The sequence below is a fragment of the Nicotiana attenuata genome, unplaced genomic scaffold (genome assembly GCF_001879085.1).
Source record: "Nicotiana attenuata strain UT unplaced genomic scaffold, NIATTr2, whole genome shotgun sequence".
In the NCBI taxonomy this organism is placed as follows: domain Eukaryota; kingdom Viridiplantae; phylum Streptophyta; class Magnoliopsida; order Solanales; family Solanaceae; genus Nicotiana; species Nicotiana attenuata.
Window position 1 is genome coordinate 1,378,146 of NW_017670264.1, and position 27,794 is coordinate 1,405,939.

At 37.0% G+C, this 27,794-nt stretch overlaps 3 protein-coding genes across 4 annotated transcripts; 2 read left to right on the plus strand and 1 right to left on the minus strand.

Moving 5' to 3' along the window:
* Positions 1-5,427: 5,427 nt before the first annotated feature.
* LOC109236925 (protein FAR1-RELATED SEQUENCE 6) lies at positions 5,428-11,718 on the plus strand. Of its 2 annotated transcripts, none has more exons than XM_019403165.1 (2): positions 5,428-5,533; positions 9,504-11,718. In XM_019403165.1, the coding sequence occupies exon 2, from the start codon at positions 9,515-9,517 to the stop codon at positions 11,600-11,602; it is 2,088 nt and encodes a 695-aa protein (XP_019258710.1). In that variant the 5' UTR covers positions 5,428-5,533; positions 9,504-9,514; the 3' UTR covers positions 11,603-11,718. The 2 variants fall into 2 exon arrangements, with proteins under 2 accessions (XP_019258710.1, XP_019258709.1); XM_019403164.1 differs by lacking the exon at positions 5,428-5,533 and adding an exon at positions 7,334-8,137.
* Positions 11,719-14,024: 2,306 nt separating this feature from the next.
* On the plus strand, positions 14,025-16,430 carry LOC109236926. Its single transcript, XM_019403166.1, has 2 exons — positions 14,025-14,134; positions 14,996-16,430. The coding sequence occupies exon 2, from the start codon at positions 15,038-15,040 to the stop codon at positions 16,019-16,021; it is 984 nt and encodes a 327-aa protein (XP_019258711.1). The 5' UTR covers positions 14,025-14,134; positions 14,996-15,037; the 3' UTR covers positions 16,022-16,430.
* Positions 16,431-17,374: 944 nt separating this feature from the next.
* Positions 17,375-19,405, minus strand: LOC109236915. The gene is made up of 3 exons (XM_019403153.1): positions 18,515-19,405; positions 18,329-18,425; positions 17,375-18,255 (listed from the first exon to the last, which is right to left on the minus strand). The coding sequence occupies exons 1-3, from the start codon at positions 19,403-19,405 to the stop codon at positions 17,375-17,377; spliced, it is 1,869 nt and encodes a 622-aa protein (XP_019258698.1).
* Positions 19,406-27,794: the final 8,389 nt, after the last annotated feature.

Below are 27,794 nucleotides of genomic sequence, written 5' to 3' on the forward strand. Positions count from 1 at the left end.
AGTTGACAAATCTACAATGTAAATATTGTTAACTCTTTTTCCCTGCAAAACAATCTTTTTAGTAGTAAGGTTAATCACAAAGAATTTGGTGGAGGTAAAAGCCACAAGGTTACCTCTATCACACAATTGTGACACACTTGATCTTGTCTTTGAGATGAAGAATACTTACCACTTGTTCATCATCTGATTCTCCGATGGCCATCAGTGCTTGCTCCTCCTCAGCTTCATCTTCTGAGTCTTCATCTGAAGTTTCTCCCCAAGCAGCAACCATAGCCTTGGTTGAACCTTTGTTGCTCTTTGGTTGAACCTGTTCCTTCTTCCTGTTCCTTCGTTCAGCTCTTCTTTCTTCCACTCAATTCCCATTGAGGCCAGTTTTTTATCATGTGTGGTCAGTCTTACCACACTTGTAGCATCCCTCATTGGTCTGTTTCTCCGGAGCTCTTATTTGTTGAATTGGTTTGTACCTCTGAAGAACCCTTTCCTCTCATCAGGTACTTCTTGAAATCCCTAGTGATCATAGCCACTTCATCATCTTCCAAATCTGCACCTTCAGCAATTCTGAAAGCTAAGCTTCTCTCCTTTTTGGGGTGTTCCATCTCATGGTTTGTTCTCCTCATTTCATAGGCAGTTAAAATTCTAATTAGTTATCCAGTCTGAGGGTAGCAATGCTTGGATTCCTGAATGGCAGTGATCTTGCTTTCCCATGGTACTGGCAGAACTCTTGTCAGAATCTTCTCAACCTTGTCTTCTTCAAGGATAGTCCTTCCAAAAGATTCAAGTTCATTTGTCAAGGTGGTGAATCTAGTATACATCTCCTGGATAGTTTCTCCTTCCTTTATAGTGAAATTCTCATATGAGAAATACAGAAGTGTTCCTCTTGATCTTTTCATCTGAGGTGTTCCTTCTATGAGCCACTGTTAGAGTGTCCCATATTTCCTTAGCAGTTGTACAGCTTTGGATCCTGCTGTACTCATCTGGTCCTAGTCCACATACAAGCCACTTCTTGGCCTTAGCATTTTTCTCTCATTTCCTCAAGTCCTCAGCAGTACAATCAGCCATTGTTTTTGGCACATCAATTCCTTCAGCATTCTTCTTAGTGATTGCTAGGGGACCATCAGTGACTATGTCCCAAAGTTCATAATCTTCCCCTATAATGTGATCTCTCATTCGGTTCTTCCACAAGAATAGTACTGACCATTGAAAAGTGGAGGCCTAGCAGTGATTGCCCCTCCAGTTCCCAGGTGGTTGCACTCATGTTGATCTTTTCCTAAGGGGTTAGCCTCTTCAAGATAACCTGATACTGATACAAGTCAATTGATGTCTAAAAACGTTTTGAAATACCACACAAGAGGGGGGTGATTTGTGTGGTACCTAATTTTCGCACTAGAAGAACCTGGTTCTTCTAGATATACTTACTATAACTGTTTGCTGAATTAAGAGTGCATAAAATAAAGAACACAGAGATTTTTACGTGGAAAACACCTGGCTCAAAAGGTGAAAAAACCACGACCTACTACTCAGTAGGATTTTCCCAAACTTCCACTAAAATCACTGAGCCAAAAACAGCATTTACAAACTCTTGTAAACCTAAGGATTAAACTCTAATCCCAGTGTAGCACACAACCTCAACTGTTGCGACACCTTCAAGTTAACTCTAACTTGAATACTCAAAATACCTATTACAATTTCTTTTTTAGATAAAGCTGAAAGGTACAATATGAAACACCTACTACAATTGAACTAGAAATAAAGAAAAACACAATGGAATTGGTTCTTCACTCTTGGTTCATGTAGCTTCAGATTTGCACACTTGAATCACACATAAATTGCTTGCAAAATTCGCCTAGCTCTTTTGCTCTCAATTTAGTTTAACTTCTGCGTATGTGCAATCACCTGTAAAAGAGAACAATCATTATTATTTATAGAGTTAGTAATCAGAGTTTGATTAAAACTCGAATTGCTGATCCTTCATCAAATTCGAGTCCTAGAACAACTCAAACTCCAATCCTTATCCTTGATCCGGATGTAGTTCTCTTTACATAAGGAGACTTCAACTCCTTATCCTATGCAACCTTTTCGATCAACTCTGAAGATATTGTTACTGATTGTTGCTGACCCTTGAGACTTATCTTGACACGTCTGTCACATGAATAAATATATCAACAATGTGTATGTCTCACATGATGGACCTGGTTCATGGTTGAGTTCAATTTGTCAATCTTCAAAACTTCATCTGAACTTGGGCCAACGTGTTCAAAACATAAGCAAATCCATAACACGATTCGACCAGCCTAAAACCAGGGTGTCACGGAGTACATGAGTGTCTAGAGAAATAACATAGTCTACTACAATGTTTACTGAATACAACTGAAGCACAACTTAAATAAAGAAGGAGGGTCAAGATCGGCAAATGCCATGCAGATACCTCAACAATCTCCCAAGCCTGCAGCATCGATCAGTGACTGCTATCAGGACAGAAAGCACCTGGATCTGCACATAAGGTGCAGGGGGTAACGTGAGTACACCAACTCAATAAGTAACAAGTCCAACCTATGGACTAATAGGTAGTGATGAACCTAAACTCACAGAGAATAGAAATAAGTTGTGCAGTAAAGTAGGCATGCTATTCTTTCAGGAATACAGTTCAACAGCGAAATAAATACAGATATGAACAATGTAAAATATAAGGCTCTGCTGACTTGGCATATCAATGCACAGAATGTATGAAATGCACCATGTGCTCCCACTCTCGAGTGCTTAACCACTCGGTACTGCATATGGCCATCCGACCCAGGGAAATCCGTCCCGGAATATATACAACGGTGACTGCAAGTCATCCAATGCCGAGGAACAAAGGTAATCCAACCCTAAGGAGAAATCCATCTCCAGGTATATATGTATACACACTCAACCACTCGGTACCGATATGGCCATCCGGCCCAGGGAAATCCATCCCGGAGCATACTCAACAATGAGTAGACGTCACTCGGTACCAAGGAAAAAGGGAAATCCATCCCTGTGGAGAAATCCATCTCCATATATCAATACTTCGGACAAATCTATGTCCAGGGAAATCCATCCCTCAATAATATCATCCGCACTCACTGGGGGTGTGTAGACTCCGGAGGGGCTCCTTTCAGCCCAAGCGCTATAACAAGCCAATGAAGGCATAATAAATAATATGCTGCGGGGTGTAGCCCGACCCAAAACTGTCACTCATTATCAGGCTCTAGGCCTCTCTCAGTCATCACTCTCCAGTCTCACCCACGGCTCACAATGCCATGAAAACTAGCCCGAAACAATGATATGAGGTGCCAACATAATAACAACTGAGACTGAGACATGATATGATATGCAGGAACAAGACTGAGTACATAATATTAATGAACTAGTGAGATGACAGCAAGAAACGACCACTCGGGTCTCAACAGTATCGACGTGAAGCCCTAACATGATAATTAGCATGATCTACAGCTCATCTATTTAGTCACATAATAAAACACGGATATCGGCAAGAAAGAGCCATTACGCAGTGCCATGGAATGAACCAGGTCACAATTCTCACGGTGCACGCCCACACGCCCGTCACTTGGCTGCGTCACCTCAATACAATCATATAGCACATAGTTCGGGGTTTCTAACCCTCAGAATCAAGTTTGGAAGCGTTGCTTACCTCAACCAAGCCAAAATCCTACTCCGCGATGCCTTTGCCCCTCAAATCGACCTTCGGACGCTCCGTATCTAGCCATAAACAATTCGATACAATCAACACGAGCTAAAGGAGTCAATCCCATAAGAAAATGCTAAGCTTAAGGCCAAAAGTCAAAAAGTCAACTAAAAAGTTGGGCCCCGAGCCCTCGTCTCGAAATCCGGCCAAAGTCACGAAATCCGTCAATCGGCTTCCAAATCCCAAAAGCTCAAATTATGAGGTTCCACAAATTTTCCCCAATTTTCATCCCAATTCTCTAATCAAATGATGGATTCCATGATATATTTATGTATTTTAGCCTAAACCGAGTTAGAATCACTTACCCCGATGAATTTCTTGAAAAACCTTCAAAAAATCACCAAAACCCGACCTCTATAGGTCAAAATATGAAAATAAAACCCTGAATCTCGTATTTATAGTGCATCCCTCGGATTCAAATCTCGAAAACCCCGCAGAATTTTTACCGCGGCTGCGAACGCCTCCAGTTCCTGCGGTCGCGTCCCTTCTTCCGCTGTCCGCACCAGCCCACACCGCTGACCACGGAAACACTGCCGCCCCTGCAAAGTCCCTCCGTCGACCGCGAAATTCCGGCACGGCCCGCACTTCCAACTGCATAGACCAACATCAGCAACACTAGCAGCTGTTTTCAACAGCTATACCCATCCGATAACTACTTGAAATACACCCGAGGGCCTCGGGACCTCAACCAACCCCACCAACACGTCCCATAACATCATTCAAACTTAATCGAATCTACGAAACACTTAGAAAAACACCAAACATCGAATCAAATCTCGGATTCAAGCCTAAGAACTTCAAACTCCTAAATTCCACAAATGACTCCGAAACCAATCAAACCTTGTCCGAATATTCTCAAATTTTGCACGCAAGTCACAAATGACCCTACGAACCTAGTGCAACTTCCGAAAATTCCATTTTGAGGTCGTCTACACATAAGTCAACTTCCGGTTGACTTTTCCCAACTTAAGCTTCTAAATAGGAGGCTAAGTGCCTCATTCCACACCAAAATCACTCCGGGCCCGAATCAACCAACATGATACGATAAAACACAGCTGAAGAACACAGAAGAAAACAGAAACAGGGAAAACAGAGCTATAACTCATGAAACGACCGGCCGGGTCGTTACAAATGCTGTATAGAAGTAGAAGCAAATGTTGTCAAATTATTTCAATTTGTCAAAATGAAGCATGCTTCAAATATTAGTTGTGGCCAGAACGCAGAAATTAGTATACTATATGTGAATTCTTCTCTTTTTTGCTTAACTTCAGTGAATTGTCATCTCTTTTTTGCTTAACTCTAGAATGAGTTATCTTATCGGGTAAATCGATAATCGAACCGATAATGGTCGATAACAGATTAACCGATAACCGATAACCGATAACCGATATCTTATTGGTTCTATTATCGGTTTACCATATTTGTAAACTGATAACCGATACGCTAAACCGATAATATTTACAACCAAACCGAACCGAACCGACCGATGCCCACCCCTACTCCCGACCCTATTTTGCAATGTTGAAATTTAAATTCTAAAATTTGTTCAGAATTGTACAAACTTTTGGCATGCATTTCTTTTGTCTAGATTTGCGGATCAAGAACTTTTGGGCCCATTTCGGGGGCCAATATGAACTAGGCTTTTAGGATCAGAACTCACCTAAATCCAGTCCAAGCCCAAACATAATCTAACGAGCCTAATTCAATCGTTTTTGGCCCGCAAGCGAAATGATGCGAGAGTCGTTTCATGATCCGACGGTCAGCTGCGAGGCCACTCCTCCCCATCCTTTCCGGCGAAATTCAGTTGTAAGTTCCCTTCTCTCTCTATGTTCTTCCACTTTTCCCGTGTGCAACTGCTACTCTGCTTCCACTGGATTGTGAAAGCATCACTTTTGACTTTTTGTTATAGTTCTTCGGACATAAAATTAATTATTCTATGTTATAATAAATTTAATTTGTTTACTTTTTCCGATTATCACAGACACTGGTTTCAACCTCTAAAAAGTTCAAACCCAAGCAGTTAAGATAGTTTTGTTTAAAAGACCTCGTATATTCAGATTATGAGCCATTTGTGTTTTAGTTAGTAAATTAGGAAGCTTGATAATTAATCTCTCTAACAGCTAATAATTATAGTGCACCAATTATTCTGGAATTTGGATTTTTACCCTATCAATGAGCCCTTTAAGTTAGTAGATTATTAGAAAATATGATAGTTAATATTTATAACAATATATTAGAAGTGCGGGTTAACAGGTGAAGCATGGTGCTCTTTGTTAACATCCCTGCTTCCCTATAGAGGACATCTTAGTAATTTAGCTCATTACTGTATTTAAATTGTCTGTTATGCAATTCTGATGGTGGATTTCAGCAAGTTCAGGAAAGGATTTCTAGGTAATTTCGTAGTTATTCCTTGACGGTCGCTGCTTTAGATTTTGATTTATACTTCTGCTTTGCTTTGTTTCCTCTTGTTCTCCAGCTATGTTCCTCTCTCTGATTTTCGCTTCAACTTTTTCTTGGAATTTTAAAGAAAAAATTAATTGAGTGTTATGGTGTCTGCTGATTTCGGTTCTGTTGTTGGTGATTTGGTTCGTTTCTGTTACTGGATTTTCCTGAATAACAAAGCGGTTTGTTCACCTTCTTGGTATATTGGGAGAGGATGTCACGTTACCCTTGTAGTTGTAAAGGAAAGCATATATTCCATCTCGCAGATATTTGGGAAGAGTATTTTCTTTGCTAACATCCTTTCCATCAGTATGTTTCTCTCTTCTCACCAGCATTCAACCTTGCGATAAACGATGAGTGGCATACCTTAAAAGATGAGATTTGTCATTGCCATGATTTTGTACATACATATATGTTAGTAATACTATAGAAGCTTTCTATATATCCACAAGATCAAATAACAAAGAAAGTAAAAGGTAATGGAGAATATCATCAACAACTAACTCATTTAATTAGGTAATTAAATAATCATTTATTATACCCCATTCCCCCTTAAGACGCAAAAAGGAAAAACGATATTGGAATGTCCCAGATTCATTTTCCAAGAATTTCTTTACATATGCCTCCAACAATGATCTAATTGCAAAACCACAAGATACAACAAAATAAAGGCAACATCAACAACTCAAAAAACAACTTATTAGAAGAAACTTCCAAACCTGTAGTTCATCATGACCCCGCGCATATTTTTCATAGCATCTTTCAATTTCTCCATTCGCTGAGCATCAAGGATATTATTCTGGTGAATCCATATTTTTTGCTACATTACTACCTTTGCCACTAGATTTGATCTTTTCACCTGATATGCCTCGATCATTCTTCAAATCTTCCAGCTAGAACAGTATAAAAAATCAATGCAAACAAGTTGAGTATTTAAAATCAAAAGCTTGAACGCTTCACTGCAAACAACAAAAGATGGGTAGACGAAAGAAGCAAGCAAACATGAAAATAATACTGGCATAAGTCATAACTAGCTATATCCATTCTTTGTACTCTTTCCAGAAAATACAAACCAAACCACCAAACTTTTAGATGAACAAGAAGCATGAGAAATGAAGTACATATAGCAAATATATATTTTCATGAAGTTTCATCATACATAAAAATATGTGAATATATATAGTATTCCTCCAGTTGTTCTTAACCCCAAAGAGGAAGCCACTCCCCACGCCTCAGCTAGAACTTTTTTGCACCTATTGTTACCTCTCCCTTTAATGCTAAGGGGATAACACAAAAGGAACTGACCTGTGGTGCACTAATTTATTTGAGTTCCTTTTCTGTTTGCTGGGTTCTAACTCTATTTTTTCTGGGTTTTTTTGGGGGGTAATAAATGAAACCAAAAAAAACTGAAGCTTTAGTGGGCACAATTTAGCCGATTAAGAGGGACCAACACTGCAGTAGTAGCCCTGAACTAACTGAAGCAGATTGAGGCATTAAGCTCAGGGAACGACAAAGAAACTCTTCATTAAGCAAACCAAATTCAGTGTTGGGTAGTACTTGCCTTACTTTGGCATTTTGAGGTATTAAGCTAGGTGAAAAGGTGATACGCAAAAGCTCTTTACCAAGCAAACCATATTCAGGCTTCATAACCAAGCTGGGTATACAATTCCCTCTAGGCATTAATAGTTTTCCTATATTAACACAGGAGATGTTAAATTGCTGTGCTAAACAACAACAACAACAACATACCCAGTATTATCCCACATCGTGGGACCTGGGTAGGGTAGTGTGTACGCAGACCTTACCCCTACCTTGTGAGGATAGAGAGGCTGTTTCCAATAAAGGCTCATCGTGCTGTGCTAAAGGCTCATCAAATGTTATTGACCATCAAACTAGCCACGGGACTGTATTTTTCTATTATTAAGTGCTCCTCGCCTACACAACAGATTAAGGGAAAAAAACAGACAGGTATGTTTGGTCTTAGAAGCTGAGTCACTTTGATCATATTTTTCTTAGAGATTACTAATTTAGGAATATTCATTCAGCTATTGAAGTTCTCTATGCAGTTGTGCTCTCTTATTTTTCTTACTTTGGCTAATTGTTGCACATAAAATCAAATAAGTTAATTCAAAATAAAAAATAGAGCAAGATTTTTGTCGGCTTTGAACTATTACGGCTGATCATAACTTCACATTGAATTATTAAAAATAATGTTTTCAAAATAAATTATTATTTCAAACAACAAAAATCAACTTACAATTATAAGCTCCTTTAAAAGCATGAGTCTTTTTCATTTTAAACACTGAGATAGATTAGTCTTTTTTTGTGTGGATAGATTGTCTTTCATTGTGGGTTCAACTGTATATATCAATACACATATAATTTGTTATAAAATTCTCTCTCTTGCTGTATTTATTTAAAGTGGAGTTATACAAAAAGAGATTGCATCTCCAGTTTGAAAAATAAAATGAAAAGGCTTGAATCCTTGAGTAGAGTATTCCTATAGCTAGATTCTGAAGTGTTCTTTTTTATACTGTTATGAACTTGATTTATCATGCCCTTTGACTGTCAAGTAAACACATAAGCATTTAGAGCATTGTCTTAAGCAGTTTCTGAAGCATTTGAATTTGGTTATGCTAATTGGGCCCTGGCTCAGCCCAGGCTAACCCAACTAGTAATTATAGAGCTCACTGAAGGTTCTTCTTAGTGCTCTATACGTCTTTCAAATGTTGAAGATTTTCCATAGGTTCGTTGTAGTGTGTGGCCGGAAGCAGTTGTTCATTGGTTTTCCACCGCATGAAGGTTCAAGCTAAAAGAACATGATTGTGAGAGGATGTTGACATACATTTGGTGGGTTTGACAAAGTAGTACAAACTCACAGAGTCTTTGACAGTTGCTAAATTGATTATTTTCAGTATTTCGTTGTTGGAAGCACTGCAATCTGCTCGTTGAATGAGAGTTTAGTTGAGATTTCTTTTGCTGTATAATGTTATGCCTAGTAGTATCATACGGAGAAACCTGTTATGCATTGTTTAATGTGGCTTGACATTCTGCAGTCACTTTGCTCTTTCTGTTAGTTCATCCTATGTTAAGTGATAATGGTTTGCTTTTATTATGAGACAACGACTGAGACGATGCCCTTTGCCATCTTAAATTTAAGCCTAAGCTACAAAATCAAGTCCCATGTAGTGTTACTTCACAAAAAGGTTGAGATAGCTTGTGATATAACCAAGTTGTTTATTATTACAAGCAGTTAATCTGATCAGCCTTTACGTGATTTTGTTCTAATGAGTATAAGTTTAATTTTCTAATATATTTCATCTATTTGATGCAGCTCAATTTCAGATGGAAGAAGCTTCTCTTGATAGTGAGGTAGATCTTACTGGGCAAGGCAGTGGGAGATCGCAAGAAATAGAGTCAGATGGGTTAGATGACCAGAACAGTGAGCAAATTGAGTCAGATGAATTATTTTCTCAAAGTGGTGGGCAAATAGAGTCAGATGCATTAGATGATCAAAATGGTTTTACTGATGGGCAGAAGCAATTTGTTGCCCCAGCAGTAGGAATGGAGTTTGAATCGTATGATGATGCTTACAACTATTATAATTGTTATGCCAGGGAGGTTGGTTTTCGTGTTAGAGTAAAAAATTCTTGGTTCAAAAGAAATAGCAGGGAGAAGTATGGTGCAGTACTATGCTGCAGTAGCCAGGGCTTTAAGAGGATTAAAGATGTAAACCGGCTGCGCAAGGAAACAAGAACTGGTTGTCCTGCAATGATGAGGATGAGAATGGTGGACTCCAAAAGATGGAGAGTACTTGAAGTTACTCTTGAACACAATCACTTGTTAGGTGCAAAAGCATACAAGTCCATCAAGAAGACAGGTGCTGGAAACAAGAAAAAGTTGGATTCTAACTGTGATGCTGAAGTCCGCACAATCAAGTTATATCGGGCACTTGTGATTGATGCAGGTGCGAATAGGAATGCCAATTTTAGTGTAAGGAGGTGCAAAACTACATCTGATTGTCACGACAAGCTGAATTTAAGAAAAGGAGATACGCAAGCCATGTATAATTATTTCTGTCGAATGCAATTGACAAACCCAAACTTCTTTTACTTGATGGATCTGAATGATGAAGGGCAGTTGAGGAATGTATTCTGGGTTGACGCCAGGTCAAGGGCGGGATATGCTTACTTTATTGATGTGATCTATTTTGATAATTCATATTTATGCAACAAATATGAGATTGGACTTGTGGCATTTGTGGGCACAAATCACCATGGTCAATCAGTGTTGCTGGGCTGTGGCCTACTTGCGGGCGAGACAAAAGCCTCTTATGTTTGGGTGTTCAAAGCTTGGCTCACCTGCTCACTTGGACGTTTCCCTCAAACAATTATTACAGAAAGATGCAAGATTTTGGAGAGTGCAATCAGTGAGGTGTTTCCGAGGTCTTCTCATTGTGTTGCTTTATCACACATCATGAGGAAAGTTCCAGAAAAGTTGGGAGGGTTGCGTAACTATGATGCTATTAGAAAGGCATTAATTAAAACAATATATGAGGCTCTGAAACCATTTGATTTCGAAGCATCATGGAGATTTATGATCCAAAGATTTGGAGTTGGTGATCATGAGTGGCTTCTTTCACTCTATGATGACCGAACTAAATGGGCTCCAGTTTATTTGAAAGATACTTTTTTTGCTGGAATGGCCACTGCCAGGTCTAATGAGACATTGACTGCTTTTTTCGATAAATATTTGCACAAGCAAACTCCCCTAAAAGAGTTTCTTGACAAATACGAATTAGCTTTGCAGAAAAAGTACAAGGAAGAAGCGGTTGCAGATACAGAGTCAAGAAACTCGAACCCTGAACTCAAAACAAGATGTTCCTTTGAGTTGCAGCTTTCAAAAGTGTACAGTAGAGAGATCTTCAAAAGAGTTCAGTTAGAGGTGGAGGAGATGTATTCTTGTTTCAGCACAACACAGTTACATGTTGACGGGCAAATGGTAATATTTTTGGTGAAGGAGCGTGTTTTGGGAGAGGGAAATAGGAGAGAGATACGGGATTATGAAGTTCTGTACAACAGAGCAGCAGCCGAAGTTCGTTGTATTTGCAGCTGCTTCAACTTCTATGGATATCTGTGCAGGCACGCGTTGTGTGTACTGAACTTCAATGGTGTGGAAGAGATCCCTTCAAAGTACATTTTATCACGATGGAAAAAGGATTACAAGCGATTAGGTGCATCAGATCTTGAATCCAGTTCTACTGAGTCTACTGAACACGTTCAATGGTTTAGCCAGTTGTATAGAAGTGCATTACAAGTTGTGGAAGAAGGGGTGATATCCCTAGATCATTATAAAGTAGCTCTAAATGCATTTGAAGAGTCTCTGACCAGAGTTCACCACATTGAAGAAAAACTAAATAAATATTCTTTGTAATTAACGTATCTACTTTCAGTCCTTGTAATGATGTAATCGAGGGGTGTCTGAATATCTTGTTTATAATGATTATAGAACTGGGTTGATATTAATACATATAGTTCTTGCTTCATTTACAATCTCGCCCGTTTTCTTTAGTTTACTATTAACTGCCCTGCTTTTTTAAGCTTTCCAGGTGAAAAATGAAAATCTGAGTAACAAAACTCACTCTCTTTGGAACTCAGAAATTGAGAGAACTTTATTATTTTTGTAACTTATTTGAGCAAACGTAGAACGGCATTTAAAGCATGATATTTGTTCTTCTATAGGCATCAGCTCATGTATTGTATTTTCTTATCCGACCAGTTCTATTTTCTCCCAGAAGAAAAGGGATAATCTTCTTTTTGTGTTTGTCTAGTTCCCTTTTTGCTGTGTTTAGGCTATTGACTACCTATAATGCACTTTGAAAATAAAAATCTATATCTATCTATAGAAAACCCCTTAGCGACATATTGTTCGCCTTTTTTACCCTTTAACTGTGGATTTCACACTAGACAAAATAGTCATTCTATTTCCTAATACTTAATAATTAATTAAAATTTTGCTAATTAAGTTTTTCCTTATTTGAATGATGTAGGAAGTCCTAATATCTAGGACTTAAAGCCAATTATATATAATTCTTTTCTTTTAGATTTTATTACTTGAACACAAAATAAGTTAAACAGTAATTCTAAACTAAATATTAAAACATGCTTTAACTTAAACACTCTCTTACCAAATCCTGGAACAGTTCAACTCTTCTTAAAAATGTCGTTCAATTTGAACTGTAAGGATTAAAATATTTTAAAAATAAATTTAAATTAAAGAATTTATTTAATAACCATTTAACCAGTAAAAAAAGATGGGCATTGCTTTGCAACGGAATGGAATACATTTTTCTCCATAAGAGTATGAAGATTCACGTTTATTTTTTATATAATATTTTCTCTATTATATTTTGTTATTAAACTAAGTAATATGTTTTCTCGTTTATTAATTGCTAACAGTTGATATAGTATTTTAATTTCTTAATGTTAGACAAAGTTAAATAAAAATATTACTATCACTGTTGAAGGTGTATATACTGAAATTTGCGTTTTCAACTATTTTCTTACTTACATATTAAATTAAAACTAAGAAATATAACTTAAGAGGAAAAAAAAACTACACTTTGATAGGGATGTATATTTTAAAACTTAATATTAGTTATGTCGAATTAAATATGAATATTACGTTTACTACAAAGCTAAAGTGAAGATTTTATTATTCTAAAAAATATAATGGTAAATTAATTAGTAAATTTAAATTAATTAATAAGTACCTTTGAGTGGTAGCATAAACTATCTTCAAGCTTTCAAGCAAAAGCTGAAAAAGTTTGCTTCTCTAGAAAATACACTTTTGATATTTTTAGGATATGAATACCCATATTGAAAATTCATATTAAACAAACTAATTCGTAGTAACTTTCTGGATTTTAGAATTATCTATTAAATTTTTATAAAGTTATTTATCTATATTATATTACCGTAAGCTAAAGAATAATTAAGTGAGAATACCTTAAAATGTAAGATTATGTATGTTGTTGGAAGTAAGGTTTGATTAAAAAAAATAAAAGGATATTTAACATCAATGTTGAGATTAAAAATAATATACTTTTGAAAATTTTAAGCTTTTGTTTTGTTAAGATTTGCTTGAATATTTATGAGGTCAATAAGATGAAGCTCATATTAGGTACTAGAGCATACATATGGTTTAAGGTCATCGAGAATACTGGATTATTGCATGATATGTAAGTATAAATCAAGATATTATTATATTAGGTCCGAGCTACTAAAATACTCCCTCCGTTTCAGTTTATTTGAACCTATTTCCTTTTTGGTCCGTTCCAAAAAGAATGATCCCTTTCTGAATTTGGAAGCAATTTAGCTTAAACTTCCAATTCTACTTTAATGAGAAGCTTTTATAGTCACACAAATACTCTGGGCCCATTTTAACTTGTTTAGGACCACAAATTCCAAAAGTCTTCATTTTTTCTTAAACTCAGTGTCCAGTCAAACAAGTTCACATAAATTGGAACAGAGCGAAACTCATATATTAAAGTTATGATAAAATATTAAAGTACTTTTTTATGATATAATTTTTTCTTTATTAAGTTGGATAAGCAGGATCAATATTCATTATTTTCAAGATGTTGTGCTTTTTATATATTTATTTTATAACTCAATCACATAATTTAATAATAATTGTGGAATTTTTAATATTTTAAACTTATTGATATGAAATAGAAGCGTAATGTGCGTATCCTAAGACTAGTAGTAATAAAAGTTACTCAAGTATTGTATACGGGTATATTACACATTATACTAGTGCCTCTTATTTCAAACCAAAAAGTGTCATATATAAAACAGGGAAAATCTGAAACTGGTCCTCATTTCCCCGCTTCAATTCTCCCGCCATTTGTGAAAAGGAAAGAGCTCCAAACCCTAACTGGCCTAGCAATTTCTCGACGAACTGGTATGTTTCTCCTCTCTCGAAATGTAACCTAATCGTTGATCGATGTTCCGTCATATTTCATCTATTTGAGTTTTCAATTTTGCTGGTATTTGCAAATTGCAATCGATTACTTGCTAATCGACGTTTCCCGGGACTGATACAGTGGTTTCCTATTTATTTACTTTTGAAATCGATAGTTGAATGGTCAATATAGAACATTAGGATGTATATAGAGTCCCGTATATCTATTTACATCCATATTTTTATCTAGCTTGCATCTCTGAGGTCGTAATTGAATTCTAGGGCTCCTAGATTATTGATTTTTGCATGCACGGTAGCTAGTGGCGGAGGCAGAATTTTCGCTAGGGGGTTCAAGAAAGAAAAAAGTTAAAAAATTAAATGAGATTGTAGCTAGTGGGAATTGAACAGATGACCTCACAAAGATTTTGTACCACCTTACCACTAAGCTATGCTTTTGGACTATGTCAAGGGGATTCAAAACATAATATTTTGAGATAAAAAATAGATTTTGCTTTATATGCAGTGTAATTTTTCGGCATCCGTCCCTGACCCCCTAAATCCTTCCCTGACTGTAGCTTGTGCAGTTTGGGTCTGTATCTATAGTTCTTACTACTGGTCTGGAGTATTTTACACTAGCGTTGCTGGTTAATTTATTTACTGCATGTATACTGAGTGATGTTATGACTGTCTGAGTTCAGTAGGCATAAAAGCTCTATTTGCATATCTATGAATTAATTATTCCTCCAAGACTCAAACTCAAGCTAGTCCAGGTCAGCTAAGAACCTCTATAGTTGCATATGTCGTTTATTCCGAATCCCCTGATATTTTCATAAATACTGAAGAGATCACTTGGTCTTGCAGTAATCTCGGGGGTACACATTTCCTTGTAGAATATTGAACAAAATGAAGTTCAGGGCATTTCTAACAGACAATGGTGTCAACCTCCTGGATAAGAGGTTCCTTCCAGCTCTTGACAAAATGGGAAAGATCTGCTACCTTTACCTTACGAGAGACCATGTATATTTTCTCCATAACCTCCTCAATGGTGATGGCATCCAATCCATTGCTCAATTCCGCATTGAGGCACTGTTTGATGAGTATCGCATCTCTAGCCAAAATGATGATCGGATATCTTTCACTATTGATCTTTCTCTTCTGCACCGTGCCCTTCGTAGTATCATTAGTATTTACACCGAGTTCAGTGCCAGTCACGGTGGAGATCCCGTCGGAGACAGTGCCCCTAACCGCCTCCAGATCAAGCTGGTAAAGAAGCTCCCTCCTCATTCTCAACAACCTATGCCTTTTCTCACTTTAGAGGCAAAAGGTTACAGGTCTGCTGTTATTCAAGATGTGCCCATCTCTAAGCCCTTGTCAAGGTCTGATGTACTTGAATTACAAGCAGCCCTTGATATGGCTCAAGATTTGCCTCAGACACTTATACGAGTCCCAGATATGCACCAGTTACAGAACTTCGTGGATCGAATGAAAAATGTTGGTGATGTGCTTAATGTTTCTATAAGTAAGTATGGTGATCTCCATCTGCAAGTTTCTACTACCCTGATTACACTTGGTGCTGAGTTCCGGAAGCTGTTAGTTATTGGAGAACAAGCAGAGAGCCCAACAGGTGACCAAAATTTGAGTGCTCAGTCAAGAACAAGAATAGCACTTCAGAGAGGAGATGCAATGATGGTTCAAGTGAGTGTAAAGCATTTCTTCAAGAGTCTTCAGTGTCACTTGGCAAAACCTGATTGCGCTTTCTATGGTATCGCTCTGCAGGGTGCTTGCCTAACAGTCATATTTCAGTTCTTCATTCCAGGGACACATCAAACAGATAAGGCAATTAGTCTACACTGCCGACTACCTGTCCTTGACCCTGGATCTAGTTGAAATGTCACTGAATTAAGATTTGTACTTCTTTGTCTTAGAAGTTCTTTGGGATGTTAATCATCCTACATTCCATGTAGGTCAAGTGAGAGTTGTCATAGCTGAACGCATCAGTCATCATGACATGGATTATAGTTTCCTGTCTGTATAATTAAATGAAGCCTTGATTGCGTGGATTCAACTCTTTGTCCTGCACTGGTGCTTCTTTCTCCCTAATCTTTTGCTAGTCTTGGAAGGCATAATATGTGTTTTCCTGATACTTGTATGGTGTGTTCTAGATTTCTATTTTGCTTTGGTTTTTATTGGTACTCGTTTGGTGTTTTTTAACTTTCTAGTGTGCCCTTAGTTTGCATGCCGCAGCTCTCACAATCAGAAGTAGCACTTAAAAGGCTAGGATGACAGATTAGTGTATGGTTAAGGAAACTAAAAGTAAGCCAGAAGATCTGTATCTTTCCTGTTTTCTTCGGACTATAAGAATCTCTTGGTGAAGGTTAACAAACAAATATAATGTTTGCTGAATTACGTCTTTACTCATGTATTTTTTTTGTAAAGATTTACTGGGAGAATTTGTTCAGGATACTTTATCATAAGCTTGTTTCTTTAATCGTAAAATGTACTAATGGTTACTTCGGGTTTCTCAGAAGTGAGTTCCTTAAAGCATGGGATTGTTCCGATAGAAGAATGCTAGAGTAGATGCATATTGCACCAAAGTAGTTTATTCTTAGAGTCAATTACTCATATGGTCACTCAACTATCTCAAATTATCTCCTAAAGTCACTTTTCTTTCATTTGTAACAACAAAGTCACTGAACTACGTCTATTGCATTCAGAAGGTCACTCAACTAGATTTTCCAAATTTTGGATTGCCAAATACCTATTTTACCCTCTAAATTATAAATATTTATCTTCTTTTAATTTTTTGTAAACTTTTTAATATTATGATTTTCCCTTTGTAATTTATAATATGGACTTACCTATAGAATAAATATATATTATTTATAAATTAAAAAAATAAAAAGTATTTAAGCATCTATAATGCTGGAATAACAAGATAATGAGCATAGTAAAAAAATTAATAAGAATAATTTGTTCGTAATAATAATTTTAGTAGTAACAACAAAAATTCAAAAATTTATTCCATGCACATAATATAAAACAATTATTTAAATAAAAGTACTTTTTTTTTTGGTAAATAGCATTTCTATTCATTCCAAAAATTGACTTTATAAAGCAAGTAGATGCTGACCATCTACACTCCTATTTACATCAAGCATGTAGTCTAAGTAAAATACACTTCGACTAAGTAACTAAAAACAAAACAGCAGAATCCTATACATCAGTAAGAAGGACATTCGCCTAAGGATAACAGTTACGCTTTTCGAGTGCTCCTTGCCAATGCTGTATTAATCGACCCCTCGTGTGTATATGGACTGCTATTTCTCTACAAATGCTGCTTGCAATAGTTATCCCACCCTGGAATCTGAGTTTGTTCCTTTCTCTCCATATGGTATATATCATCATACCAAAGACAAAAGTAACAATTGCCCAATGTCCATTCTTCTTTGTAGCATACTGACTTATCCATACCACTTCACTCTGCCAATCTCGGATAGTTCTACTATGCCCAAGCCATTTCAGTAGTCTCGGACATAATTCTTTAGTCATAGTGCACTCAAAGAAGATATGATCAAATACTTCATCAGCTTGCTTACAGAAGATACATTGTTGGGGAATCTGAACCCCAAACTTCAAGAGCCTATCAACTGTAGCTAGTCTCCTTTGCAATGCTAACCAAAGAATAAACTTGAATCTGGGATGTAAATTTGGTTGCAAAACAATACCTTTCCAAGGTACTTTTTGGAGTTGAGGGAATTGTAATCTATAGAGTTTCCTGATACTGAAAGATTCACCCTTCTGTAATTGTCCCAGTCTGCTCATAAGATCACCCTGAATTCTTTGAACTTCTCCAATGAATTTCCTTGTTTCCAGTATTTTTCGAACCACCCAAGCTGCATTCTTGGGTATTGGCATGTGCTCCAACATGTTATGTTTTATATAGAAGGTATGAATCCACCTAATCCATAAACAGTCCTTCTTTTTTGCCACTGCCCACAAGTGCTTTGCTACAGCAGTTTTGTTCCAATATACCATATTCATCACATTTAGGCCTCCTACAACTTGTGGTAGACAAACTTTCTCCCATGAGACCAAGGCCTTTTTAGAGACATTTGATGTACCTGTCCACAGGAAATATCTGCATATAGTTTCAACCATCTTCATCACTTTTTTTGGTAGAAGAAAAATTTGTACCCAGTATGATTGAATCCCAAACAGAACTGATTTGATCAGTTGTACACGCCCTGCATATGAAAGTAGCCTTGCTGTCCAGCAATTTATTTTCTGTGCTCTACTAAAGGCCAACACTGAATAATTGAGAGCTTTTTAGATGCCAAAGGAACCCCCAAGTACTTAAATGGCAAGGTACCTTCAGAATACCCCCAACTCTTGCAAAATATCCTGCTTCTGAGCCTTTGAAACACCAGCTAAATGGACAGAACTTTTATCTGCATTTGCTTGAAGACCAGAAGCCTCAAAGAACTTTAGGAAGGTCTGCTTTAGCAACCTAATAGACTGAACATCAGCCTTACAGAACATAAGCAAGTCATCTGCGAAACAGATATGCACCACTCCAAGTTTTTTACACCTGGGATGAAACTTGAATTCTTTATTTTTCATCAATTGTGCAAACTCCCTCTGTAAATACTCCATAACCAGAACAAAAAGATAGGGCGACATTCGGTCCCCTTGCCTTATCCCCCTTCTTCCTTTTAAAGGTGTTATTAGTCCACCATTAATATTTAGAGAGTATGACACTGATGAAATATACTCCATAATCCAGCTTGTGAACTTATGAGGAAAACCTAGTTCTAACAATATTCTTTCCAGGAAAGACCACTCTAATGTATCATTAGTTCTCCTCAAGTCCACTTTTAGTACGCATCTTGGGGAGATTTCTTTCCTATTGTATCCTTTGAACAATTCATGTGTGAAGAGGATGTTGTCAGTGATACTACGACCCTCAATGAAAGTTGATTGTGACTCCCCAACTAGCTCTCCATTGACCTTCTTAATTCGAGCAGTTATAACCTTTGTGATTATCTTGTACAAAGTTGTACAACATGCTATAGGTTTGTAGTCTTTGACATGGCTTGGATTCTGCACCTTAGGAATTAAGGTCACAACAGTGCTACTGACTCCTCTATGCATTTTCCCAGTTGCAAAAAACTGTTTTGTGGCATCACAGATGTCATTCCCCACCTCCTGCCAATGCTTAGTGAAAAATTCAATAGGGAACCCATCTACCCCTGGGGCATTTTCATGAGGCATATCCTTACTTGTATTTAAGATCTCCACCCGTGTAACTTCTTGAATCAATTCTTCTTTCTGCTGGAGAGTAAGGCATGGCCCTTGGTGTATAACTTCTGAGTTTGGGCATCTGTGAGCATTGCCACCTTCACCCATGAGCTTAGTAAAGAAAAAAATGAACTCATTCTCCACGGATCAGTAAGCTTTACTCCATTGTCACTATATACTGAAGCAATAAAATTCTTGCTTGTCCTCAATTTCCATTGTGCATGGAAATATTTTGAATTTGAATCACCACATGCTATCCAATTTGCTCTAGATTTTTGCTCAAGAACCTGTTCTTCAATATTACTCCATTTCTCTGTCTCTGCCAATGCCAACCTCTCTTGATCAATCAAGTTCTGGTCCAAATGATGAGTCATAAGTTGATTCTGGATGATTTCTAGCTTGTGTCTTGCCTGATTCAGTCGGTGCTTATAAGAAGCCATGTAAGTATTCAAGTCTTTTAGGTCCCTCTTCAACATTTTAACTTCATCCAGATCCTCTGCATTGGTTCAGCCTTAACATCCTGCTTCAATACTCTTTCAACTATCCCTTTGAGGTCTGCATGCTCCATAACTGATCCATATAGTTTGAAAGGCTTAGGGTGTATTCCCCTCTGCTGATTTCTTTGACTACATTGGAGTAATATAGGAGAGTGATCAGATACCTTTGGATTCAAAAACTCTGCTTCAATATGGTTGTATTGTTGTAGCCATTCAAAATTCCCAAAACCCCAATCAATCTTGCTATACACTCTTTTATCAGGTTGTTGTTTGTTGCACCAAGAATAGTGCCACCCTAAACTCTTCACCTGAGAAAGCTGTAATGTATTTATCATATCCTGAAAGCTTGAGTCTCAGCTTGTGTAACTGGTGTTCCTATCCTGTCATCAGTATGAAGAATATTGTTGAAATCCCCACTAAGCAACCAGCAATCCCGGATATTAGTCCCTATCTGAATGAGTTTCCTCCATAGTTGATTCCTTTGGTTACTATCATTACTTGCATAGACTACAGTTACCATAGCCTTAAAATTGGAATTTGTCTCATGAATTTCACAATGTATAAACTGATCATCAATCACTAAAATCTGGATATTTACATTACTCTTCCACAGTAACCAAATCCTACCATTTGGATGTGTATTATAATTGCAACAAGCACTCCACTCCCTTGCCACTTGTTTCATGATTCTAGCGACCTTCTTTTCTTTAACTCTTGTTTCCAAACACCCAATAACATCCACCTTATACTTCCCCAGAAAGAGCCTAAAATCCTTCTGTTTATAGGGCTTATTCAGCCCCCTTACATTCCAAGTACAGAGATTCATTCTTGGGTGAAGCTAGAATGGCCAGCGTCCCCTTGTATTGTGTCTGTGTCATTCATCTGCAATATTCCAAATCTGTTGCTAGAGCTAATTGATGCATCTGGAGCTTGTTGGACAGCCTTGCCTTTAACAATTGTTCTAACATTTTGATCCTTCTGCCCTGATTCCTTACATTTGTCATTTGCCATTTGATTACAACCTTCTGGCATAGCCTGTTTTACCAATCCTGTTTGCACCCCTTCTGTCTCAACTACTGTTTTACCAATTCTGTTTGCACCCCTAATGGACCAGCTTCATTCCCCCCTATGCTCCTTTGGTAGCCATTTTAGATTAGTTTTGTTCTTGTTCCTTTTCCTCTTTGGTTGCTCTATGAACTCCTTCTCCATTTCCTGCTTGTCCTTCAACCAACATTCATTTGAATTATGTCCAAATCTGATGCATTCACAACAAAATTTAGGTTTCCAATCATATTCAATCTGCTGGTTGATTATCCCTCTTGGAGTTTGTATTTCAAAACTGTCAGGTAGAGGATGTGAAATATCAGCTTCAACAAGCACTCTTGCATATGATACCTTCTCCATCTCAGCAGTAATTCTATCTGTGTATAGAGGTTTCCCAACAACACTAGCTAGCTTGCTCAATACTTCTATGGACCAAAAACCTAATGGAAGACCCGAAAATTTGATCCATAAAGGAATAACACTCATACACCCTGGGTCAAACTTGAAATCCATACTCCAATGTTGCAGAATCAGAGGTTTGTTATGGTAAGTATACGGTCCAGCTTGTAAAACCAAATCCCTTTCCTCAATGTTTTGGAATCTAAAAATATAGTATCCTTCATCATGATAAAGGATTTGGGGCTTTTCAACAAAATTCCAAACATTAGTAATGTAATTGTCCATTGATTTCTCATAAGAATTATCACCCAAAACATACCTAATCAGCGCTGTACTCCAGTAAATTGCATGTCCCCTTGTATCTTCTGCTTCAATTTGCACAATGAACGTACCTTCTCGTATAGCAGGGGGAACATAATTCAATGTCTTACCCATTTGTGAGCTTCCATTCTTATGCATGGTAGGTACTTCTTCCTTATTCCCAATTTTCTCTGAAGGTGCTATTGCTGAAGGAATTTGCACAGTATTTCCTGCTGTTGAAAATTGCAATCGTCGGTGAACTGCTTCCATATTTTCCTTCACTGCAGATTGTTCCCCTTCACACTCAATTTCCTCCATAATTGGTTGAATTTTTTGTGGTAGAAAACTTCCAAACGTCAATGGCATCAGTTTCTGTTGAATTTCGATGTCCGGCGTAACTGTCGCTCCATCAATTTCCACACCTTGAGCTGGATTGTGAAAGACTGTGGGTGCACTTCCCATACCCGTTAGCCATCGCACAGGTTGAGATTGAGTAGGTTTTTCCATATTTCCTTCATTTTCCTTTACTTCCGTCGGTGATGGAAGCTTCTTCCTTTGTCTAGCCATGGCAGAAGCGTACGTTAGCTAAACCTTGCTAAACATGCGCCTCTTCGATATAGTTGTTCGTACTTAGTCCTTATAATATAAAAGTATATTCTTGAAAATTATGCTCAATTATATTATATATATTCCTTGCACGACTTAACATAGCATATTTTACCTATACAGATAGTCCCCCTACTTTCCGGTGACATAACTTTGTGTCGTCGGAAAGTTGGTAGAAACATAATAATATAATTGAGCATAATTTTCAAGAATATATAATGTAAATTATAATAATACATTTATTTAAATAATTATTATTTTTTATATTACGTGCATGGAATATATATTTTGCAACCTTTATTTTCTTTCATTCTGAATTGTGTAAATAAATTTTTGAATTTTTGTTATTGATAATAAATTATTATTACTAACAAATTATTCTAATTAATTTTTTTTTACTATGCTCATTATTTTGTTATTCCGGCATTATATATGCTTAAATACTTTTTATTTTTTAATTTATAAATAATATTTATTTATTCTAAAGGTAAGTCCATAATATAAATTAAAAAGGGAAAATCATAATATTAAAAACTTTTTAAAAAAATAAAGAAGATAAACGGTTATAATTTAGAGGGTAAAATAGGTATTTGGCAATCCAAAATTCGAAAAATCTAGTTGAGTGACCTTCTGAGTGCAATAGGCATAGTTAAGTGACTTTGTTGTTACAGACGATAATAAAGTGACTTTAGGAGATAATTTTGGAGATTATTCTAAAGGTAAGTCCATTTGAGCAATGAACTCTTTATTCTTATGTGTTAATCATTTAACATGCATTCTTTCTTTTCTTTCATTTGTCATTAATTCTTGGTATTTTTCTGAGTCTCTTGCTTCTCGATAAGATGATTTGTTTTCTTCAGTGCGGTTGCATATAAAGCTATTTCAAATTTTTATGCTATCCTTCAGACCGGCGAATCAAAGTAAAAATTAATTCACATTTTCAACGGAATTTGATTTTTTGGGTCTTCGGATTTTTAAAAGTTTTTTTTTTTTTACTTATATGTACTACGCTAAAAACTTATTTAGCCTCACCGTTTAGGTTTTAACTTAATTATAAATTGATATACAATTTACCAATTATATACAAAATAATTTTAGTGAGTATCCCTTTATATTAGGAATTGAATGGATAATATCAGTTATTCCCTCTTCGCTCTCTCTCTCAGATCTCTTTTCTCATTTTCAACTCCGAAAATACTCTTCTATAACCATTCTCTTCAATTCCCCCTATATGCCACCATTGAGCAATGAATCTCAGCATAAAATAGTGCAACTTTTCAGGAGATTAAACTAATATTGGAGTTATTTTCTTATTTGTCCTCTTTGAAATCTCGAGTTTGTATTAAGGAAGCATCCAGGTATTTTTTTGGTTTCAAAATAGATGAAGCATTCAGATTGGTAGTAAAAGTACTAAAAGTAAATTTCAAATTGACAGTCATTAAAAAATTTCGAAGCTTTAAATTCGAATTTGGGTTTATAAAAACTATTACTATTTGTTTAGATTGGGTGGTGTTGCAACTGATTGAAAATATTCTTTGAAGCTTATATCTCAATTTAGAGGATGTTTGGTGAAGATTAGAGTTAATTTTTCCTGGATTTCAGATTGAAACTCGAAGTCGAAGAAGAAGAAGACGACATGACATACAATATGCATACAAAATTGTATTTAAGTTGTACTCTATTGTGATTATATATTTTTTTATATTTGAATGTTGTATGAAAGTTGAAAAATAATTGTATAATGTTTGAATCAAATAAATTTGTATTTAAGCTATAAATACAATCTTTTTACATAAAGTTGTTGATATGTACCAAAGTTGTCTTAAGAGAGGAAGTTATATTCGGAATTCAGAGCATAAGAAGAACACATCACATACAAAATATATACAAATCATATACCAATTATATATTAAAGATGTATTGTATAAAATTTGTATGAAATTTTTAAGTTGTATAATGTTGTAGTTGTATTTAATTGGGTAAAAATAATATATGAAACTTGTAGACAATTCAATTCCAAGTATTATACAAAAAGTGAAACATCTGCGATAAGGATATCATTTTAGTTATGCAACAATCCAGAAACTTGAAAATACAACCAATTCTTATTTCAAATGAAGCATCACTTAAAGTATCCTCTATGATTTTTCAGGCAAACATAATGTGCTTTATATTTCTTTAACGTTGTTTTGGACTGATACATGTGAAATACTCGTATCTAAGAGTATTGGAGTTACATGAGGCAGTGCAGCATACCAATTTCATCTTTGTATTATTTGTGTATTGGGCCTAGCCCACGGGAGATTAGGACCGGGTCTAGCCCATAGTTTAGTATAGCTATGTTTTTCCAATTTTTCCCATTGTATAAAGATGATATCTTGAACCTTCTTACTGGTTTTGGACAGTAGAAAGAAAATATTCGATTCTCTCAATGCTCTTTTTTCTTCTTGTCACGACCCGGATTTCCCACCCTCGGGGTCGTGATGGCGCCTACTATTGGGAGCTAGGCAAGCCAAACATTTATTACCTTATCATTAACCAATTTACCTCTTTTAGCAATTATCAGCAATAATATAAAAGCAACGAAATTAAATAATAAGCGGAAGTCTTAAATTATAGAAAACTGAATAGAAATGCGAAAAATTCAACATAAGCCTCTACCCAAGACTGGTGTCACAATACTCACGAACATCTAAGAATACTAAATACAATGTCTGAAAGAAATATATCTGTTTGTCTCGAATACAATGAGATAACAGTCTAAAGTAAAAGATAGAGGAGACGTCGGGCCTGCGGACGCCTGCAGGGCTACCTCGATGTCTCGCTGGACTGAAGGCCTGCTCTCACGCTACTGCTGCTGCTATCCAAAACCTGGATCTGTGCAAAATAGCACAGAGTGTAGTATCAGCACAACCGACCCCATGTGTTGGTAACTGCCTAGCCTAACCTCGGCGAGGTAGTGACGAGGCTAGGACCGGACTACCAATTAAACATGTGCAGTTATAAAATATACAGCGAAAAAACAAAACAGGAATAAACAAGTAAAGATGGGAGGGAGAAACATGTTGTGGGGGTATACCAGTATTAACAATAAATCCAGAGTAACAGTCTAAGGGCAGCTTAGAATTTACAGCGAACAAAGAAACTAATATCCAAAATAAACACACTTGTATCAATAATTGTTGCGGCGCACAACCCGATCCCAATATATAACAACACTGTTGCGGCGTGCAACCCGATCCATATCATTTAGCATTGTTGCGGCGTGCAACCCGATCCACAAATATCATTGTTGCGGCGTGCAACCCGATCCATATTATTTAACACTATTGCGGCGCGCAACCCGATCCACAATTATCATACAATGCACGGCATCACCCTTCGTGCTTTATCGCTCTTCCTCAACCAAACAATAATCACAAATATGGGGCAAGAAAATAAACAAATAATGATAGAAATCCCGGCAAGGGAATGCAATTAAACAATTAAATCCCGGCAAGGGAACAATATCAATAAATTTTCATATTCCGGCAAGGGAGAAAATCAACAAAACAACAAAACGTCCCGGCAAGAGAATAAACCAATAACTATTTCTCTTTCTTTCACTTTCATCTCATAGTTCACATTGTCACTTGAGCCAATGCTCCAAGGATTTAAATATCTCATATACCTTCACAATTTGTATTTCAACTCGAGCCAACGCTCCACGAAGCTCAACGATCACAATTTCCTTTCACATACTCTTCACAACATATAGAAATCATCAATTAAGTATGGAATCTATAACAAAACCAGGATATTCGCAATATAAGGACTCACGGTCATGCTTGACACCAATGTATAGATACTCGTCACCATGCCTATACATCGTACTCGACAAATAGCAAGTAGCAAATAAGACTCAACTCCTATTCCCTCAAGCTAAGGTTAGACCAAACACTTACCTCAACTTTCACGGCCAAATCAATCCACAACAACCGCTTTCCCTCTCGAATTCGGCTCCAAATCAATCAAATCTATACAATAATGACTTCATAGTATCAATATATGCTAAACAAATAAAGCCCAATGCCTAATTATAGATTTCCAAGCTTTCTTTCCAAAATCCCAAAATTGACCCCGGGCCCTCTTGGTCAAAACACGAGGTTCGGACCAAACACATATCCCCCATTCATCCACGAGCCCGAATATATAATTTATTTTCAAATTCGACCCCAAAACGAGGTCTAAATCAAGAAAATCCAAAAAGCCCTAACTCTACCCATTTCCCCCAATTTCTACCCTAAATTACATGTTTTAGACTTAGAAATTCAATAAATATTGATGGAAAATGAAGAAAACGAGTTAAGATTTACTAACCCAAGAAGTTTTGGTGGAAGGGAGCTTCAATGGACGCCTAAAGACCTTGGAGAAGAAGGAGCTCGTGTGTTTTTATGAAAATCCCGCAATACATTGATTCTGGAAATTAAAATATAACTGGGCAAAAATTGCCCTTCGCGTTCACGGAAAGGAGATCGCATTCGCGAAGGGTAACTTATCAGACCATGGCGTTCGCGATGGGAGGAGTGCGAACGCGAAAAGGAAAAGTTGGGGGGTCCAGTACTTGGTCTACGAGAACGCGTGGACCCTTACGCGAACGCGATGAAGGAGCCCTATAAACTACGCGAATGCGAGAGTATCAATGCGAACGCGATGAGGAAAATGAAGGCTAATCCCCCCAGGGTCAATTGACTCTACGCGAATGCGAAGCTAACGCTGCGAACGCGATGAAGGGAATTGGGGAGCTTCGCGAACGCGGATGATGCGTCGCGAACGCGAAGAAGAAATGGCCTGCAACTGCTGAAGCCAAAAACCTGCAATCTTTCTAAGTCCGAAATCACTCCGAAACACCTCCGAAACACACCCGAGCCCCCGGGGCTCCTAGCCAATCACATGAACTAACTCAACAACATCCTACGAACTTAACCGTGCGATCAAATCGCCAAAATAACATCAAAAACAATGAATCAAGCCTCAAAATCACTAGTTTTTCTTCAAACTTCATAAACTTTCAAATTTAGAGTTTTAAGTCCGAAACACGTCAAATGACGTCCAATTTCAACCAAACTTTACAGAAATATCTTAAATCACATACAAGACCTGTACCGGGCACCAGAACCAAAATACGGGCCCGATACCAACACATTCTAACCAGTTTCATTTCAATTTTCTTCATAAATTTCAGAAAAATAATTTTACTCAAAAATTCATTTCTCGGGCTTGGGACCTCGGAATTCGATTCCGGGCATACGCCCGAGTCCCATATTTTCCTACGGACCCTCCGGGACCGTCAAATCACGGGTCCGGGTCCGTTTACCCAAATAAGTCAAATTTATTCATTTTAATATCAAAATTTAGCATTTTTCACAAAATTTCACATTTAGGCTTTCCGGCTACGCGCCCGGACTGTGCACGCAAATCGAGGCGACTAAAAATAAGGTTTTCAAGGCCTCGAAAGCACGGTATGAGTAAGAAAA